Below are 20209 nucleotides of genomic sequence, written 5' to 3' on the forward strand. Positions count from 1 at the left end.
TACATTTTCGTTTAAAACTTCAACAAGACAGTACATTAAGAAGTTTAAGATGTGTTGATGAGAAATTAAGAACAGAAATTTCGAGAAAAATGAAGTTATATTCCAAATGCTAAAACTTCCTCCATGCCTACCCCAGAGAAAAGTTGTTGTGACCTTCGCACCCATTGGCTAAGACAGCAGTGAAACTCGAACAGGAGTGGTGTCGGGGATTCCCCGCGGGAAAAGTCCCGGAATCGAACTAGATAAGTCGTCTACTTGGGTTGTTCGTAGTTTCGTTTCGTCAGGGCTTTTTGGTGGTGATTTTCAGCGAAAAAGGTTAGTGTTATTTCCAGCCAATTTAACGTATTCTTTAGCAAGGGTATGACGTCCATCATGTGCACTGTTTTGATGACTGCGTCAACTATTTTCCCCAGATCGTGACACAAGTTCACTTCCTGTTACAGATACTTGAAAAGCATCGTCATTTTGAAAAGGCAAGTTTTTCAACTTTTCATTCTTCAAAGGAATCAGAGGAATGCTTATTCGCTTTGAAATCTTCTCGGCGAATTGAAGTTAACGGATATTAAATCAAAAATCTGACTGCCAAAAAAAAGACGGTTTGAGTTCCGTCATCGATCTAGTGCGTAACGTAGACGTGTCCAATAATGGCTGCTAGTTTTCAACCGCCAAGCCATTTGTTTGAGCGGAACATCTCGCTGAACGACCTCGACTTGGCATTGAACGTGCGAGAAATCGTACGTAAAGATGTCGTGGTTCCAGAAGAAGCCACGAAGCACCGCCATCTTGGTTCTTCGACCAGTTATTCGTTGGTTTTGCCATCCTTTCAAAACCTCGAAGAAGAATTCCGCAAGTTTGTGTTCAGCTTTCTGGTGGACGGGCACATACTGAGGGAGCTGGAGACGGCCAGGAGGCTTAACTGGTGCAGTTCGTTATGTCGTATGGCGACCGTGAATACTATTGGTGATGGTAACTGTCTTATGCATGCAGCTTCCATCGCAATGTGGGCCGTCAATGATCGCTATCAAACTCTCAGGAAGACAGTGTACGAAGCACTGGTGGAGGACGTGGAAGGTACAAGTAAGTTAAAGTAGGGGTTGGGGGGGAAGGGGGTGGATAGTTTTGGAATTTTCATTGCTTATTCTACAACACCCCTCCCCTGCTCTAATACTCTGAGAGCAATGTTAGGTCTGGGTACAATTCTTCAAGTGTAGTCATCCAAAATAAGTTGTGCGGCGGTGTGTTTTGAGAATGATGTATTATTCCAGAAAAAGACACAGGCATACTCGGAAAAAAAGAAATCCGAGTGCTCATATCAGGAGTCAAACCTAAGACCTTCCGATTACTAGTTCTAGTGCTCTACCACTGAGCTACAGGAGACTCTGGGGAGCTAAGGAGCCATTAAACTAGACCAGTTCGTTTAAAGCTATAATAAACCAGCGATGAGTACAGTTGAACACACACTGGTATAGTCAAGATGAAACAATCAAACAGATCATGTGACTACCATGTTGTAATATATTAATGTCACGCCAAGTTGCTGTCACGTGTGTAACTAACTCTAGATGATTTCAAAAGCTTTAGTAATGACAGCCTTGCAGTGCTCTGAGAAAGTCATCACTCCCAGAATGTGGGATTCACATGGAAAAAATGTACTCATCGTGGAAGTGAATGAGTTAAAAGGGAAAGACACTCACAAAAAGGAAATGATGATTTAAGTGATTCATGGGCTAAAGATAGCTGTTGACAGTGCCAAGTTCACTTCCTGCTGTAACTTAAAGACATGATAACATAACATACTAGTTTATTAAAGATGTTGGAAACCAAAAACAAAAATACATCATTCTTGAAAAAGAAACAGGATACTTGTTGTCACCTTTTAATTATTAATTAAAACAGGGAAGTGGAATCTAGATCTGCTTAATTAATATTAATATCAATTGCAAAATAAATGAATACCCTTGGGAATACCTGGTTAAAAAGCCATGCTCAATATCTCAAAACTTTAAAGCATGAAAGAAGTTTCAAATGCAAGGATGGACATTTTAGGGATTCAGTCATCTAAGCCAAGCACATAGGCAAGCGTTTGCAATGTTTATATGACAGTAGTAAACATGTAATGCTACTTGTAGAAAATCAAATTATCATTTTCATTTGGTAATTGAAAAGACCATTGTATTGTTGAAAACTGGTCCTGCTTGTGAGTTATTTTATTATAATAAATATTGTATTTGACTACAATGTGGTTCCAAGTTTTGAGGATGGATGAAATCCTGAAATGTGACCGTTCACAGACTCGTAAAATCAACTGCGCAGTCCTTCTGGTGCTGTTTATGTATTTTATAAGGTGGTTGTGACTTTTGAGTCCTGGGGATTAAACTCAAATGAAAGCTACTGGGCAGTACTTTCCTGTGTACTGTTTATTATGCTGTACAGGTTGGTTCCTGCATATGAATTCCTAAGGTGTGGCCATTCAAATGAAAGCATTCTAGATAGAGGAATTATGTAAAATTATTGGTACTTTGACTATAATATTATTTAGAATTAGTAAACCATTCAATAATAACTGTATGACAGTTTTAAGCTAAAACATTTCTTGTCGTTTTTAGGATTCTACCACAGTCGTTGGAAAACTGAGGAACATAACCAGATGTTATTAAATCACATTGGTGGATACGAGCGAACGGAAGAACAATGGGCCCACGAGTGGGAGGAGGTCATTAGACACATTTCACGAGCTGAATTTCCCTTTGGCCCAAATGGTGCACAGTTCGGAAGCCTGGAAGAGATCCACATATTCGTCCTTGCGAATATCCTGCGTCGTACCATAATTGTGTTATCAGATGAAACTCTGAGAGGGCAATTTGATGAGTCGTATGCGCCAATAAACTTTGGAGGTATTTATTTACCCCTGCTGTGGGACTCTATTGACTGTGTAAAGAGTCCATTGGTAATTGGTTATGCTGATGGCCATTTCACAGCTGTTGTGAGCATTGAAGATGGAAAATTAGACCTGGGTCTTCAAAGTGCACCAGCTCCAGCCTCAACTAACTGCATGCATGCAGTGCCGTTAGTCAAATATGATGGCACACCCTTACCTGTTCATTTCCTGCTTGATCATGAAGCCCCACTGGCAAGTGATCGGCTGCGGCAGTACTTAGAATGCGCTAAAGTGTCCTTCCCAGGTAATCCAGGGGAATCCAGGCCTCCTGTTCTAGTTGCCAAATTGCATTTTGCAGAGCAGCCTCAGTGCATGAAAGATCTTATTCAGGGGTATTTTGCAAAGGCTAGGGAGGAATACCAACGTGTCTCAAGAAACAGACAACTGAGTCCCCAGTTTCAACCTGGTACACAACAGCCAGCTCTTCAGATCGTGCGATGTCAAACACAGGGCTGTGATTTCTTTGGGTCAACTGAAACTGGCAATCGTTGCTCAAAGTGCCTTAATGAGTATCTGAGGACCTTGGGTCCAGCTGGTGAACAAAGTCCACGTGTTCCGTCGAGGCAGATGTCTACAGGACAGCAACGGGAACCTCCTAATGCCAGTGCAATGGCATCTTCCACGAATCTTCCACTTCAAAGGAAATGCCGTACCACCGGGTGCAAGTATGGTGCTATAGCTGAGAAGGGTGGCCTTTGTGAGAGGTGCTTTGATGCTGAGAGAAGTGCTGAAGAATTGGCAGCAAGTATGAATTTTATGAGTTTGGCATCAGCAGTCCCTTGTGCCAATCGAACGAATGGTTGTGAGTTCTTCGGTCTGCCAGAACATCATAACTTGTGTTCCAGATGCTACAGATCCTTCTGCCTTCGCATGGAGAACAGTTTGGGAGTGAGCTCACCGACTGGGTTGCCACCCAGTAGCCCAACAGCCACCATGACTGTCCGATGCCAGACTCCAAGCTGTCAATTTGCAGGTGTCCCCGCCTTGTATGGCTTGTGCGTCCAATGTTACACAGGATGCATCCATACCTTTATAGCCTCTGAAGGCAAGTCAGTGGGTACTGCCATGCCAACCAGTCCTCCTCTTCCACCGCTGCCGCGGCCACCTGATGTCGTAAACAAGACTCGACTACCTACAGTTGCTTCCAAGAAAGGTGCGTTACCTACAGGTGCTGGAAAGAAAGGTGTATTGTGTGCCTCTCCTGGCTGCTTAAATGAAGGGGTGTTTCAGCTTGGTGATCTGTGCGCAGAATGCTATGAGAGAAAATCAGGTCCATCTGCACAAATGAGGAACAATCCAGGTCCAGCTGTGACCACTGCTGCTGCAGCTCCATTCCCAGTGACTCAACCTCCTCCGAGCACCACGACAGCAACAGCTTCAGTTGCCCCGACTCATCAACTGACAGCAGCACTAACAAACGCCTTATGCCGACGTTGCGAGGGTCCGATTTCTGTTTCACCTTACGTTAATCCTGACGTAAGATCTCAGCATTCAGGAAGGCCAAATGGCATGACAGCTACAGCATGTTCAACAGTAGCAAGCATGCCATTAGCTCAAGTGACACCAGTTACCACGGGAGCCTATACCACACCTGTCTCCTCGTCAGCACAGCAGGTTGGAGTTTTGCGTCAGGTTGTTTCTACTGGTGCCACTTCTGCATCTACTGCACCATCTGCTCAACCTAATGCTGCTTCATGTGCCATGGGGTGCGGGGCACCGGCTGTGCAGGACAGTGGTCTGTGTGAGCAGTGCTACCTTAGAGCATTTCAGCTTGAATTGAACAGGGAAACAGTATCACAGCCATCCAGACGGCAAGGAGCAACAGCATCTGGAAATTCCAACAACCAGGTATGTGCCTGCGTAGTTCAGCGGAACAGAAGCTGCTCTAGTTTACGTAGTGAATATAAACAAACAGAAATGTCCTTCAGCTACACTGTAGTGCCTGATTAACTCACGGTTGAATTTGTTTCCAAAGACTCCTAAAGAACAGCTGCTTTTGGTCAGTACAATGTGCTCTCCAGTTTTTGGAATTAAATGTATTCAACAATTTGTATTCTTATATTTTTTAGTGAATAGTTGTTAGGTGTTGAACATAATAGGGACGTTCAGATCTGAGTAATAGTACAAGATTGAGTACAAGTACGACTTTCAAATTTCAAACCCGTCACATCCTTAGAACTCTCGCTCTTTCCTGTGGTTTACCAGCAGATAAAGAGACTGTAGAAAAAAGACAAGTGATAAGCATGCAAGCTAGATTTGAAAAGTCTTCTCATACTGGTAGTCAAATTTGAAGGTTCAGCTGTATGTACATATCCGTTCATGTTCTGACTGTATATGGTTTGATTCCTTTCAAAGGTGGAGCAAAGAAATGCCAGCATTCTGTCCAATTCCAGTAGAAGCTTCCAGCAGACTGTGCCACCACCATCGCCAACTAAAAAGCCGGGTGGAGTGACTCAATTGCCGTGCAACTCTACAGGATGTCTCAGATTTGGTACTCCAGAGAAAGATGGCCTATGCGAGGAGTGTTTCCTCAAGAAGAGAAATGCACGACCAACTGCCACTTCAGCTACACAAGCTAACAATTCACAGCGTGTCGGCAACAGTAACAGCCTCTTTGGTACTCGTCATACTGAACAGAATCGACAGTTTGTCAACAGCACTCACCCAGCATCTTATTCACTCCAGGGACCTGTTCAAGTCTCTCAGACTCAAAGTCCACCTTATGGATCTGGAGGAAGACGGCATGATTTTGATTCAGGAAGCATTGAAGGAAGTGTCCAAGGCCTCAAATGCCGTGAAACCAACTGCCTTTTATTCGGGACGCCAGAGATGAATGGGTACTGCTCACGGTGCTTTATGGAAAGCACGATTCCTCAGTCAGGACCATGTTCAGTTCCAGGTAATGAATTGAAATGTAAACAAATTTTTTTTTTGTAAAGTGTTACATTTGTTTCATTTATTAAAGAACAGATCTCTGTTGATCTTTTCATAAGACAAAATCTGTAGTTCACTATTTAGAAGTTGTTTTTGTATAGTGGTACAATACCTGAGGCTCTTTTGCCCTCTCATACTTTCTTAGATACTATATTAATAGCCCAGCTCACCAAGAAATTATTCCCCTGATCAGACAGACTAATAAATCAATTCTAATCCTTTAAGCCCTAACAGTGATCAGCATCAAATTTCTCCTTGCAATATCAATGCTTATTCAACCCCTGAGATCATGAGAATTAAAGATATGATCACCCAAGGTAAATCTTCTTCTTTCAATAACATCTCTCCAGTACTTTTATAAGGAAAGTATGGGGACAAGATAGGAGAATTTGTTCTTTGATATAAGAGGTTAAAGGGTTAGCAGCTGGGCATGCCAACATTCTGGCAAGTTTTCACCAAGTCTTTTTGTGGTGAATTTATCACAAATTATGAGAACTTATAAGTGACATTGTGAGCTAATACAATATTGATACAATGCTTGAATGATTGCCATACAGTACAGTACAAATTCCTGCATAATAGGCAGGGTTCACCTAGGAAAATTTTGCCCAAACTACTGAAAGTGTTTTCTGGGCTTGCCAGTGGCGTATGACTGCTAGGCTGAAGTACTGCATTCAGTTGTGAGCCTTCCAGACTTTTTGGTTAAAGTATCCACAAGGTCTTCATCATAATAGTTACCAACTGTCTGACCATATGTTTTATATATTTACATTTATTTTGTCTAACCATGTTATTTATCTCTTGTTCTTGGCAGATTTCCCATCCGAGGCATCGTCTTCCCATGTATCTCTGCTGTCTGGTGCTTCGTTATCAGACGAATGCGTCGTTACCGGGTGTGGCAACTTCGCTGCTCCTTCCCGGCACGGTCACTGTGAGGATTGTTATAAAAGGTTCTACCCAGAAGTGATTCGTCATGAGGCGTTTGCTCAAAGGCAAATGTCTGAAGTGTTCGAAAGCAATAATTAGAACTTCGTTCTGCCTAAAATGGGACTCTAGGCTGAGTCCAATTTGGCTGCCAGGAATTTTTGAGTCCAATTTCTCTCCAAATTGGACAAGCATGTAGTGCTGTGCTGTGCTAACGTATAAAGTGCAGGCAACACAAGAACATTTAAGCAGCCTGTCGTATTACAAAATAGCATCGTACACTGCACAAAATCTAGTTTAAAGAATAATCCAAACGAATAACTAATTTGGATAGGAGGCTATAAAATTAGCCAGTGATAGTATCATGCTTCATCGAGATTCCAGCATGACAATAGAGAGGTTTCGAATCGCGTTTATGGCAAACGGCAAACGTGAGATTCGCGTTTATATTTTCTTGAAAAAATGAGTTCATAGTTGAGAATAGTACAAAACAATTCTGGCCTTTCATGTTAATGCAAAACTACTCAAATTTACTGAGAAACTGAAAACAGCGAGCGCAAACGAAGTATAAACATGGTCACGTGGTCATTTTTTCCGTTTGCCTTTCGCCGTAAATGTAGTTCTAAATCTCAGTAATATTATCAAAACATTACCTGGGACTAATTCCACAAAAGTTTTACACTTGTAGTTTACGAGGTGGGCCGTTGGTTTAACATGCACACACAAAAAGAAACTCTACGAAGATTTCAAAAACAAGTTCAATAATCACCGTTAAAGACTTATAACAATGTTCATTGGACTAGTTTTCTGCATGAGTCTATAGTACCAAGGAGGCAGGTTGTTAGCTACAAGTGTGAATATTTTATTAAATTGGCCCCTGAATTCTTTGGTCGTCATTTTTTGGGGAAAAAATACTTCCAATTGTCAATAGGCCCTTGGTATGGTTTCTGAGCAAAGGCCAGGAAGATTGGCAAAGTGGTTTTGATCAAGAGAGGATCATCCTCTCTTGTTTTGATTGAAAGGGGAAAATGTTTGCCCTTTTCATGGTATTTTCACTAAAATGATTACTCGATTGGGGAAGAATACGCGGTCCTGTTTTGGGAAGAAATTGTTTGTCACGTTCAAAAACTGAAACAGGTCTTGATAGTAAGCTATTGTTTATAGATCCCTTAAGACTCGAACGACGTTGAAACAGGGTCACGTTGAGCCAGGAAACTGAAAACAAATTTGTTTTCCTTTGATAGAGTTTTATGTTGTTTCATGTTGAAGAGTTTTTGTTTAAAACTATCCAGCGAGGCGGAGATTAAATAGGAAATGAAAAGTTCATTCACAGTAAAATATCGGCCAAAAATCTAGACCAACTTATAATTTTATATAGCTTTTTATTTAAGACTGGAATATACATTATTTTGTGCAAGATAACAGTTAATTTTAGCAATACTACTCGTAGTTACTTTATTAATAATCGCAGAAGTAAATGTATTCATAAACTCACGGTGAAACGATTTCTGCTTGTGTACAAAAATTTATAATGATTTTCGGTAAATGTATATTGAGGATTATTTTTGTTCAAATAGGCTAGGTAAACCAATGGTAATTTCTACGAAAACTGTCTTTCGGAAGTTTAATGGATGTTAGATTAAAACCTAAGACACATTCAAAGGCCAGCGATATTATGAGAAAGAAGATTGTGGGGAAACGGGCGACGTGATATCCCAGTTTTTCATGCCTTCGAGTATTTTTGTCTTGTTCCACTTTTTTCAGTTTGCCAAATGTCCATTTGTTTGAGCTGGAAATCAGTGCAGGCTGTGGTAAAATCTAGATAGTGAATACTTAGCGTAGTTTTCTACTGGATGAAAGCCCATCTAAAGTACATTGACTTGTGCGAAGGTGACAAAGTTATCGACTCCAGTATTGACGACTTTGCGTTAGTAATTTAGAGACAAGAACAGTGAGCAGGGACCAGATTCACCAAGACCTCCTAAGTATTGTCTGTTAACAAAAGCCTATTGTTGGAATAACAACAGACTATTGCTCAGTAACGATACTTAAGATTAATCTTAACTTAGGAGAGCTTTGTAAATCTGGCGCCAGATCTCGAGAGCAGATATCAATTCAAGATCTCTCGCAGCCACAGGATGCTCTCCTGGGGCCCGTTTCTCTAAAGTCCGAAAGTTCCCGCCCTATCATTAGTACTGAAATAGTTCCATAGAACGGTACTGCTGCATGGCGAAGTAATAACGCACATCTGTCTGAGATTCGCTTTCTTTCCTTGAGTTCCAGTCCATCTGTGATTTGGTCTCGTTCTCTGTTCTGTTCAACTCCGCCCCTCGTCCCCCCCACACACACACCACCCAGAAATGAAGGCACTTAGTTTCACCTTGTTTCTCACCTGAAAGCCACAGCTAACCACCATCCTAATTTCTCCACTGGGTCTTATGTCTCACAGGGGCCTAGGGGCAGCCTTATTAACTGCAGCTTAGCTCTGTTGTGTGACCTCACCAGTTTTGTCTTTGTCAGTTCTTATTTTGACCCATTTTCTTTGAGTCAGTTCTTCTAATATCATTCAAGGTGGAAACTTTGTAAAATAAATCGTTAGGGATATAGTGCTGCAAATATTACCCCCCTGATGAACTATCATCCAGGGGGGTAATAGTACTCCGAGTTGCTTTCCCCAGGGTGGGGTGGGGAGAGGGAGGGTGAGAAGTAGGAAGGAACACTCTATACTCTATAAATTTAACTTCTCTCACTACTGCCTTCAAAAAAATTGTGAAGAAGTCCGGCTCACATGAATGAAATTTCATTTCCAGTTTCCGTTTTCATCATCGCCTTACATCAGGAGACAGGCTTCTTAAACATAATAGAACTCTTAAAAACCGCGCGTCTCCATGCAAAGTGGAACCTTTGAAACAAGTCCGGGTTTGGACGCCCATCCGTGTTGTATTGAATAACAGTTGTTCTTGAGTCGCGTGTAAAACTGGACTTACAATTCTTTCTGTTTCTCACAAAAACCAATGGTGCGTTCGGCTTGTCTCATTCCAAGAAAACAATGTTTCTGAGTAAAAATCCCCCCTATGAAGTTTTCGAAGTTATCATCGAAATTAACACAAAATATCGTTCGCGGGACTGATTAAAAAAAATTTCTACAGTACTGCCGAAGAATTTTATAAATCGGGATGATTTCGCCCGCTCACTCGTTTTGTTGTCAAATTGAGCCAAAACGGCCCGATTAATCGGTGGCCATACCAGGCTTTTCTTCGGTAAACCATCCGCTGGTGACGCGTAACGAAATTCAGCCTAATCAAAATTAATTGATATACTAACAACTAATTAACGGGGGAGAGTAAATAGTAAATATTGATTTGGGGCTGAATTACACTCAATCGTTGTGTGTTTTGGCTAGTCTTAGGGTGAGTTTGATTTGTCTTATTCCCTAAAAACAGGAGACAGCGGCTCAGAAAGAGCGTCAGCAGAACCCGCTGTCATGACAGACTTGACCAACTGTGTAACAACTGTGGCAGAGGGGTGTCAGTAAAACGCGCAATCTCGTACCCAGAGTCTTCAGGCTTTTTGGTCAGCGGGGCAACGCCGGGAAGACTCTGGGGACATCGAAAAAATTCAATTTTTTTTATTACGGTTTCCATTGTTTTACCGTAGAAATCCTGCGGTGATAAAATTCGTTGTCACCAGAGTCTTCCCGGCGTTGCCCCGCTGACCAAAAAGCCTGAGGACTCTGGGTACGAGATTGTAAAACGCGGGGTCGGGGTCTCTCTTTTTTTTTTCCTTTTTATTTTTCTTTTCTTTTTTTTTTATTTTTAACATCACAGGTCATTTGTGGGTCAAATAAGGATTACAGCCAAAATAAAAAAGTTGAGTCTCTAAAGCCTACTAGCTGAGGATAGGTCATTGGTGACAACACTCGATGCAGCTCCGTATTCTGGCGGACATTGGTTCCGTGAATTGACTACCTTTTATTCTTCTAAGAAACGAAATGAGGCAAAAAATACAAGGTACGAGACAATATATTTCCTTGAACCAGCAAATTCTTGAACTAGAATGTGCATGAACTTACTATGAACACCCCCGCCGCCTTCCATGATCGTGCTCGTTTGTTAAGGCTGGTTTCCATATGATCGCGGATCGCAGATCGCAATAAGGTCTGCGATCGTCTTCGATCCTGTGATCGTGATCGCAGACCATCGCAGAAGATAGAACCATGTTCTATCTAAAGGCTGGTTTCCATATGATCGCGGATCGCAGATCGCAATAAGGTCTGCGATCGTCTGCGATCATATGGAAACTACTTCTGCGATCGTCTGCGATGATCGCAGACGATCGCAGAAGATAGAACCATGTTCTATCTCCTGCGATCGTCTGCGATCAATTGCGATTGTTTGCGATCTGCGATCTGCGATCCGCGATCATATGGAAACCAGCCTTTAGATAAAACATAGTTCTATCTTCTGCGATCGTCTGCGATCACGATCGCAGGATCGCAGACGATCGCAGACCTTATTGCGATCTGCGATCTGCGATCATATGGAAACCAGCCTTTACAGTCAATCCATGTCACGCGTGACTATTAGTTCCGAGAATGAAATAAACATGCGTTCGAATTTCGAGTTTGTAAAGCTCGGCATTTGAATGGAATTTCTCTGGGAATCTTTTCGAAAAAGACCCATTAACTGACAAAAAAAAATTCAAAATACGTCAGAGACAATTGTTACTCTTGAAATACTTGTGCTGTAATGTAACGAAAAATTCATAGTTTTATTCTGGTTGCCGCGATTTAGACAGTCACGGCTCCCTGAGCTCTTTGCAGATCATGATGAACAAAACAACCTGAAAACAATCTGAGTTTCAGTTGAGAAGTACAACTGGGTTTCTCTCGCCGCAAATTCGCCTTGCGGCAGGCGTAAGAAAAATTTGCAAATACGAGATTTGCACGTTCGTGGGATTATTCCAAGCAGTTATAGAAAACGTGGGGTTATTTTAAGTGAGTAATATGAAAAAAAAAAAAAAGTAAATAAATAAATAAATAAATAAAAAAACACCGAGGCTTGACAAGCCAAACGCATCAAACGCGCGCCTGACGCCTTTAAAGATTACTGATGTATGATTATATTTACTTCAATGTTACAGGGTATTCGCTGTTCCAATGGCTCACAGTCTTCCGAAAATGCCAACAGGATCGCCTTCATCACTTCAGATGCCGTCTAGGTCCTGCCCTGTACCGTTCTGGGCACTGCAACTGGACTCCGCACGTTTTGCATGATGTCAAACACTCGTTCTTCTTCAAGTGTCCCAAAAATGGCTTCGTCACTGGGGTGATCAGCTATTTTAACAAGGTCACTAATGATCGCAGGTAATCCACAATGTTTGATTGAATTCCGTGAATAGCCGTGATTTCTATAGTCGACCCTGTCGACTGTAAATGGGGTACCACACAAACTGTTGAAAAAGCACCGGGTAAATCAGGCCTTTTCATTGCAATTTCAGTTTTAAAAAAATCTCAAGAATTGTCCTTTGTCCTTCAAAAAAAATATGTATATATGTATATAAAATATAAAAAAAATTGCAAATTTAGCAATGGCACATATGCGTTTTTTAATAAGGGAAAATTTTTTTGATCCGTTTCTGCTCAACGCGAAAAACTGAAAAATAATGAAACCCGCTACAATTTCATGTCATGTGATATAAAGAATTGAATGCACGAGTGACACTTTTTTGGGGGGGGATATTTACAGGATTGGTCTCAAGTGTTGCAATGTTCGCGGCTACAGGCACTATAATTGCAAGAACACTCGATATGTGAACTCATTTGGGGGAACGTTGAACTACATTGTCCCTCGTGGATACACGTGGCTAGCTCTTCGATCAGGTTGGCGAATTAGGGATGAATAATTAGTGCCAAATCCAGAACAAAAGAATTTACAAACAAAGACAACTTTTCAGCTACAATAAATTGTGACTACCATTTTATACCAGCACGTGAATATCAGTTTTGATCTATTTGGCAAATTGGGGTTTACTTTCACTTACGCTCCTTTTATAAACAAGAAGTTCAAAAGTCATGTGTCATGTAGACGGATAGCATTAACTGAAAAAATCAGGGAAAATTTAGCGTGAAGTTACACTTGTGGCTGGGTGTTGGAAGGGGTAGGCGAGGTTGGGGGGAATTGGCTAATCCATGGGCTTTACCTCCCCCTCCCCCATCGATACAGGCTACAACTTCAATCTTTTTAGTTTCTAATCAAATCCAACTGTAATTTTTTCTACTCAGTTTCAGTGACCGTCGCTGGATGTTCGAGGTCTGCCAAGTAAAACTCGGTTACGGATTCGGGAAAAAGTGACGCCAGTCCCGTTAGTGCAAGGGATAAGAGCTGAGCAGAGGGGAAGGCATTCAACAATAGAAGATTAATTAAAATTATTATGGAAGTAGTTTTGTATTAAGGGAGTTTTCTACAATTTTTCAGCTTTCTGTTTTGACTGGGTGAAACTGATCATTTCAATTAAACTCCAGTTTTAAGGAGCTGGATTAGTTTTTTTTTTCTTTTATGAAATCCAGAAGCTGCACGAGCCCTGTTGATTTGCTTAAAAAGGCTAGTAATAACTGAGCGAGCTGATTATATCTGGAATTAATTTTAAGGGTGTTATTCTGATAGCCGCGAGATGAGAGCAGTTTATGATTTGGAACCTTGCGAAGATTAGCTGAAAATAGTCAACATGGCTGTATAAAAACAGGCTGTCGGATGTCACGGATTTGGACAAAAGTGAAATGAAAACCGCAGACTGAGAAGACACACTACAAGCCTACCATGAAAATTAAGGACTGATTTGAAAAAAAAGAAAGAAAGAAAGGTTGTTATCAGTTTTGTTTCAAAGCATTTCACTGCTAACTTTATCCAGGGTCTGCACGGTGGATTTGATTTGATTTCTGGCAGCAGTTTGGCGATTTTTTTCACGATCAGTTGCTGTGACATGCTGAATTCATTTCATTAAGTAAAGGTGTAGTCTGACCATAACGTGTCAAGGTTGTAATACGTGTAGTGGGGCTAAGCTTTGTAATAAAAACCCTTGCACTCATTTTGATGTTTATTATTGCTGTTTTATACTGTAAAATGGGAACAAAAAGGAGATTACACCATAGAATCAACCCCCTTCGCTTTTTTGTGCCATCACTTTTTGTCCGAGTACCTGGATGTAAGAAATCCTACTTGCAAGCCTGGAAAGACTAGAGGCATCACTAAAACAGTTTAGGTCGCAATACAAAGGAAAATGTAGAAGTCCCTTACTGGATGCTCTAACAGCACAAACTCAACTCCTACAATTCCAATAACCCATATCACTGGCATGTTTTGCAACCACACAATTACCAAAAAAAGAAACAAAACAAACAAACAAACAAACAAACAAAGAAAAGGTACAACTAAGTACTTCCCTGAAGGGCAGGCAAGGCAGGCAAATGTCAAGCTGTGGACTCCCCAAAATGTGGCCTAAAAAGATAGGGAGGGGGTGTTGGGGGGTGATTTATTTCCCTTTCACAAAATTATACAGCACATTTGATCCACAAATTGTCATGTGACCTCCAATTTCACAGGGAGGAGATGGAAAGATTGATCAGATGCCCAAGATCTGCCCAGGGTCCCTTTCCATTTGTAGCTGCAGTGCAAAATTTGCAAAAACTCAATGACAAACAATGAACATGTTACATTTTATCAAAGGCTTTATTACATGCTGGTCACTTTTTAAAGAACTAAGGAGTTTCATTAGCGCTTTCCTCCAACACGTGGAGCCTTTGCCTGCACGGGCTTGGCGGCCTTCTGCTTTTGTCGCAAAGGCTGTTGCTGCTGTGCCTGTTGGGAACAAAAGTTTGCAAATATATTTAGTAAAATAATAAGACTTAAATGTAAGGTAAACAAAAAATGTGAAGCAGTTTGCATAAGCCTGCACTCAGCATTGGTTGGTAAGGGGGCGTCAGAAAAAATAATGCAAAATAAAAATAAAACTTTTTCCTGCGAGATCCATCAGAAAGCTCTTTGTTATACCTCATGGGACACCATGACCAGAATTTCAATTTTGGCACATGAAATTCATTAGAATTCTCTCGTTTTCATGCGTACAATGTTCCACTGGAAGCTTCAGTTTTGTCTCACAGGAAGTTCATTAAAATTGTTCTTAATTTCAGACAGAGAAGAAAGAGTCAGCATTTTGTCTCTGTAGTCGCATCACAAAACTAATGAGCAGGCTCATGTAAAAACTAAAAGCTAAGAAAATGTGAAAGGTCAGATATGCAGCCACAACATCATGTTACTAACAACAAATGTAATGATCACAGAATGCAAATAATAAAATGTTACCCAAGGCTTGCAATAACATAGGCATTTATGCTCTATGATGGTTCTTTTTGATGACAAAGCCACAGAGTTGATAGATTCATACCTTTGAAACAGTCCGTTTTGTGTCATCTTTCCATAATTGTGGCAAACTCGTTTTTTTTTTCATTAATGTGCAAGAGGTTTCAGTAGAAAGGGCTAGAGATTATTGAATATCAAAAATATTTCAGCAAATACCTTGGTAAGCTTCTTCTGTTGTTCTTTGGCCTTGGCCTTTTCTTTTGCAGCTCTATAAGAAAAGGAAAAAAAAAAAGGTAATTACGAGTGCACTAATTACTTGAAGAGTTCTATTTCTTGCTAAACATTATAAAGCTTAAGCAACGATGAGGGCGACGACAACGACAACACCGCAAAACAATAGGTTTAATGAGCAAAAACAATCGCTCTGCACATGCGTTTTACATTTTGGTACATATCTTTGTCGTCCTCTGCAAAACGACAACATGAAATGACCAAATTCAAGGTTTTGTGGAGAACGTAAACACATAACAGTGAACTTTTCATTTTCCTTCTTAACTTGAATGCCACTCCTACCAATTTGGTTCCTAGATAGTTCGCCGTTTCTGTAGAAGCTGAGCGAGTTGAAATAATTGCGAAGTAGCACAAAATGAAATAAAGATATATTTTCAGGTGACGTTTTTGTTGCCGTTGCCATTGTCGCTGCTCTATTGTGTGGTACAATACTGCTGGAAAACATTCCTCTCAGATGAAAATACTTCTCAGAGACACTCCTTATAGTATCTCAAACAATGTAGGTAAAATGGCATCATCACAGAAAAATGCTCCCCAGCTTAACGAAACTACACTGCCCTGCACTACACTTGGTGGCTAAAGACAATGCACAGAGGAATCGTACAGCCAAAATAAAAAAAGACATGAATAAAGACATTCGAAAATGATGCAGGCAGTTGTCTAAAAAAAAGGAAGTCATTAGGGAAATTAAGCACAGACTTTTTTGAGCCACGGACGGCAACCGGAAATTGAGTTTTTCCCTTTTTTGGGGCGTTTTCACAGTCATCAACAAGAGCTCTTCGTGTCCATGGTAAGGAACAAAATCACACCATAAAAGGAAACATTTGACTTCTGGTTGCCGTCCGTGGCTCACGAACATCTGTGCTTAAGCTCCCTATTATTATGGAATCACTGCAGTGGTTGTGGTTTAACAGATACAGTACCATGCAAATGTAAGTTGACAGTCTCGACTCGAAACTCGATCCTCGATCCTCGAAGCTATCGAGAATCGAGTATCGAGGTTCGAGGCTCGAGTTTCGAGTATCGAGTATTGAGACGCTCGAAGAATTTTTCGAGGATCTCGATGGCAGCTTTCGAGGAAACGATTAATTTCTCGAACCTCAAACAATAAGTGAGAACAAAAGCGATTTTCCCATGGCTCTTGCATGTGGTCTTTTTTTTAGGTTGGTCGAAAGTTGAAGTAATTCAAATCAGCGGCAGTGAGTGTTCGATAAATCTGTTTCGGCGCGTTTCTTCCTTCCGCGTATTATTCAAAACACATCTGTTCGTCGTTGTTGTGACATTAAAACATGCTTAAATTTTTTCATATGCTACACCAATTCTTTTTAATCAAACTTCAAACTCGACGAAGCGAGCGGAAAACTACAAGATTGCGGCTTTTTCGCGGGCCGGAATGTAACACGATCGCTTCTGAAATGTCTTCGCTGCGCAAGGATTATACTTGATTGTATTTGAATCCTTCGAATGAAGCATTTCCTTATGTAAAAACGCAATACATTAACGGTAGATTCGGCAAGGAACCGGGGAAACTTCAACGTGGCCGTTCCCTTGCCTTTGAGCAGACTTCGAAAGCCGCCGAGAATGTTTACATTTGTGGCGTAGCGTTACAAATTTGCATAAATATTACCGAGATCATCTCAAAGGCAATGTCACGTTTTCTTCATTTTCTATCAACTGTTGATTGTAACCGTGTCCTTCTCTGACAGATGACTGGATTACTTGTTTACTAAACCCTGTTTTAACAGTGAAGGAAGCGAAAGTAAAAGATTGCGACTTTTTCGGCCGCTGTTTCACAAGCTGAAAATGGAAACGTGCGATCGCTTTTAGCCCCGCTAAGTAGTACGTTGCACATAATTATGCTTGATTGTCCTTTAATGTTTCGTATCAAAACTTCAAAAACAGCATTTCCTTGATTAAAAACGCACAATACTTTCGGTTGTAATCGGCAAGGAACCGAGAAAACGCTTGGAGAGCTAACTCTTTCCAGCTCGAGCATACACGTGCGCACATCGCTCCAACAAAAACGGAAACACCGATGGCCGTCTCGCGGAGTTGGTTCCTGTAAAAAGGAACTGAACTGTGGCCTCGGATAAGACGTGTGAAAAACTAATCACGCGAAAAGTTCTTTGTTTCCCTGCCTCGAAACTCGATGCACTCGACTCGATACTCGATGCACTCGACTCGAGCCTCAATACTCGAAGCTTTCGAGTTTCGAGGATCGAGGATCGAGTCGCGAAGTTCGAGTTTCGAGGGACTGTCAACTTACATTTGCACGGTACTGTACTTGAGAAAATGGAAGGCGATTCTATAGTCAGCTGTGAGAAGTATTTAAGTAAAAGTCATGTTCACAAAATAACTCACATGTACAACGATGATTTTTGGAACACTACTCTGACCAAAGTTACATACATGTAACAGGTACACATTTGAGTTTGTTCAAGATAAACAACAGGCTGTATTCATATCCTCGGTAAAAAACTAGAACAAGCTTGCATACGAGGCTTAAGAGGGGGAATCTTACTACATGTAAATATTTGTTAATAATTATTATATTCCCCTGCAAGAGCCTCCTTTGCAAGCTAGATCCAGTTCAACATGAATACAAATACCAATAGTGTCTATTACATTTGGCTTGCTGTGAAATTTAGAAACATTTTCGCTTGAGTCAAGTTTACTTTTAGACATAATTTTGTATTTGACCCAGGGCTGTCGTTACATTTTTAGACACACGTTGTTGCAGTGAGCTTCTCACCCATAACATTGTTGTTGGTTTCTGAGTAAAATGACTTTACAACCATCAATATCAACATCAAGGTTCTTTCAAGGGTATTAAGCCATACAACAGGTGTTATGGCCTTTAAAGGAGAAGTATCATGGGGTTTTGATATCTTTTGTTAAAAATGATGAAATATTAGATCTTCAATCAGCTGCCAAATAATTCTAGTATGACAAGAGAAAAGAAATCAACTCAATTCTTGAAAGGAACAACTTGTGATCTGTTCCAGCGTGTTTTGGAAACAATAATGCGAGAACTTGAAAAACATTAGCCTAACATTTTTCAAGTTTCAATCCATACTGGCCTACTCCGTCTCTGGCCAGAGGCACTAATCGACAGTTTTATTGCACTGGGGGATAATTTATAACAAACTTGACAATTATTTTGTTGTTTCTGATGACAGACAAACATTTTTGGGTTTTGAAATGACAGCAAATTTGTGTGATACTTCCCCTTTAATGACAGCTCTGTGGCCAGCTACACAACACCGATACCTCAATAAAGTTATTCAAGTTCAATGCTTTTATTGAGAAAGTAACCATGACACATTTACGGGGTACAATGTAACTCATCTCCAAGGGAAACATTCGTCAGTTTCTGTCTGAAGGCGTGTTAGTACCCACCTGATAGCTTGTTCCCGCTGGGCTTTTCTCACTTCAGGCTTCTGGTTTCGTTTAGCCAGGATGTTTTCCAGAGTAGCTCCCTGAACTGATCGTTGAAACTTGACATTGCGCCTTGTTCGCTTTTTCGTGACTTCCTCCGTTGTTCCCTTCTTATGCTTTCGCCGATAGAGGACTGTCCAGGTAATCTTACGAGGATTCCGGTGCATCAGAAGAGCCCTCTCACATTTCTTGTTGAGGAAGTTAAAGACCTAATGAAATGGCAATGTTTGAATGTTACCTTTATGGAACTGTGCATATAAAATATAGCCCATTTCATGCCTTGAATTGCTCAAATCATGTACAACTCTATTTCATAAATTCTTGTAATGTGTATGCTTTTTTAGGCGCCTCGACATTTAATTCTTTACCTTTAAGTCTGAGAAGCATTAATTCTAGATTTTTATTTAGGAAAGCCTTGGACGATTTTTATCTGTAAATTTCTACTGTAGTTCTAAATTAGTGCATGTTTTGCTTTTACATATCAGTTCTTAATTATTCTTATTTGTAAGTTTTTAATTCTTAGTCAACAAGACCCCGTTGATAACAGTATTCTATACTGAAGGGTTATCCTGGATAAATATTCGATTATTATTATTATTATTATTATTATATTATTATTATTATTTGGTGACACATTAAAAATACGACAAGAAATTTGACATTTTATCATAAAACCAGTATATGATGACTGCCTAACACACAGCTGAGTTCAACGACAGCTGTTTGTTTTTAAAGTGTTTTTCAATACATATATTTTTAATAAGCTTCATTCTGGTATATGCTAAATTCTCAACTTGCACACCCGTTGGAATGGAAGCTTTCTTGACTACAGACAACAACGGTACATAGGCTTACCTTTCCGTCCAGCCGGCAGTATCGCTTGCCATGGCCGGGGTAGATCTTGTACCCACTATAGTTGCACAACTCGAGCCTTAAAAATAACAGTTAATAAATTTAATACTGTTTGCAAAAATAATTCAAAGGAGCAGAGATAGCCTTCGATAAATCAGAGTGGTTTTGGCTAGAAAACCAGCTTATAATAAGGAGTTATACTGTTATGTAGAAGCTATGTCACAAAAAACAAGCATCGCTTCAGGAGATAAATACGAAGAGAGTTTCAAGTTCCCATTCTAAATTATTTCGCTCAAATGACACTACGGTCATTAGACTAGCCTTTTATGATTGGAAATTGTTATTTTCTAGCTGACTACTGTCTGGATGCAATAGGATTTTAATCAAACTTACTTCATCACTGTACGATGAATATTTTGGTGGAAGAGAAGGAAAAATTGTGCGCATGCGTCCTTTGGAACAGCCAGCCGAAACG

The 20209-nt window shown here is 40.5% G+C and overlaps 3 protein-coding genes and 1 non-coding gene across 6 annotated transcripts; 2 read left to right on the top strand and 2 right to left on the bottom strand.

Moving 5' to 3' along the window:
• Positions 1-95: 95 nt before the first annotated feature.
• Positions 96-8458, top strand: LOC146482211 (uncharacterized). 3 transcript variants are annotated; one of them, XM_085107509.1, is made up of 5 exons: positions 96-315; positions 414-1077; positions 2607-4786; positions 5294-5837; positions 6687-8458. In XM_085107509.1, exons 2-5 carry the CDS (start codon positions 645-647, stop codon positions 6896-6898), a joined length of 3369 nt encoding a protein of 1122 aa, XP_084963635.1. In that variant the 5' UTR covers positions 96-315; positions 414-644; the 3' UTR covers positions 6899-8458. The 3 variants fall into 3 exon arrangements, with proteins under 3 accessions (XP_084963635.1, XP_084963637.1, XP_084963636.1); XM_085107511.1 differs by having other exon boundaries at positions 414-1071; XM_085107510.1 differs by having other exon boundaries at positions 444-1077.
• Positions 8459-11697: 3239 nt separating this feature from the next.
• Positions 11698-13882, top strand: LOC146482212 (hemagglutinin/amebocyte aggregation factor-like). The gene is made up of 3 exons (XM_085107549.1): positions 11698-12161; positions 12544-12677; positions 13080-13882. Exons 1-3 carry the CDS (start codon positions 11908-11910, stop codon positions 13118-13120), a joined length of 429 nt encoding a protein of 142 aa, XP_084963675.1. The 5' UTR covers positions 11698-11907; the 3' UTR covers positions 13121-13882.
• A 622-nt stretch (positions 13883-14504) lies between these two features.
• Positions 14505-20202, bottom strand: LOC146482213 (large ribosomal subunit protein eL24-like). Its single transcript, XM_085107547.1, has 5 exons — positions 20128-20202; positions 19738-19813; positions 18844-19091; positions 15370-15421; positions 14505-14652 (listed from the first exon to the last, which is right to left on the bottom strand). Exons 1-5 carry the CDS (start codon positions 20130-20132, stop codon positions 14566-14568), a joined length of 468 nt encoding a protein of 155 aa, XP_084963673.1. The 5' UTR covers positions 20133-20202; the 3' UTR covers positions 14505-14565.
• Positions 15905-15973, bottom strand: LOC146482214 (small nucleolar RNA SNORD34). The gene has a single exon (XR_014864202.1). It is a non-coding gene; the product is annotated as a small nucleolar RNA SNORD34 (small nucleolar RNA).
• Positions 20203-20209: the final 7 nt, after the last annotated feature.

Source organism: Pavona decussata, unplaced genomic scaffold (assembly GCF_977016875.1).
Source record: "Pavona decussata unplaced genomic scaffold, jaPavDecu1.1 SCAFFOLD_47, whole genome shotgun sequence".
Taxonomy (NCBI): domain Eukaryota; kingdom Metazoa; phylum Cnidaria; class Anthozoa; order Scleractinia; family Agariciidae; genus Pavona; species Pavona decussata.

Coding starts and splice junctions, on each gene's coding strand:
- LOC146482212 (XM_085107549.1), top strand. CDS start 11,908: ATGTATGATTATATTTACTTCAATGTTACAGGGTATTCGCTGTTCCAA. Junction 12,162..12,543: donor AAGGTCACTAATGATCGCAG/GTAATCCACAAT, acceptor GGATATTTACAG/GATTGGTCTCAAGTGTTGCA. Junction 12,678..13,079: donor GTGGCTAGCTCTTCGATCAG/GTTGGCGAATTA, acceptor TTTTCTACTCAG/TTTCAGTGACCGTCGCTGGA.
- LOC146482211 (XM_085107509.1), top strand. CDS start 645: ATGGCTGCTAGTTTTCAACCGCCAAGCCATTTGTTTGAGCGGAACATC. Junction 1,078..2,606: donor GGAGGACGTGGAAGGTACAA/GTAAGTTAAAGT, acceptor TGTCGTTTTTAG/GATTCTACCACAGTCGTTGG. Junction 4,787..5,293: donor CTGGAAATTCCAACAACCAG/GTATGTGCCTGC, acceptor TTCCTTTCAAAG/GTGGAGCAAAGAAATGCCAG.
- LOC146482213 (XM_085107547.1), bottom strand. Junction 15,422..18,843: donor CAGCGGGAACAAGCTATCAG/GTGGGTACTAAC, acceptor CTTTTCTTATAG/AGCTGCAAAAGAAAAGGCCA. Junction 14,653..15,369: donor AACAGAAGAAGCTTACCAAG/GTATTTGCTGAA, acceptor TGTTCCCAACAG/GCACAGCAGCAACAGCCTTT.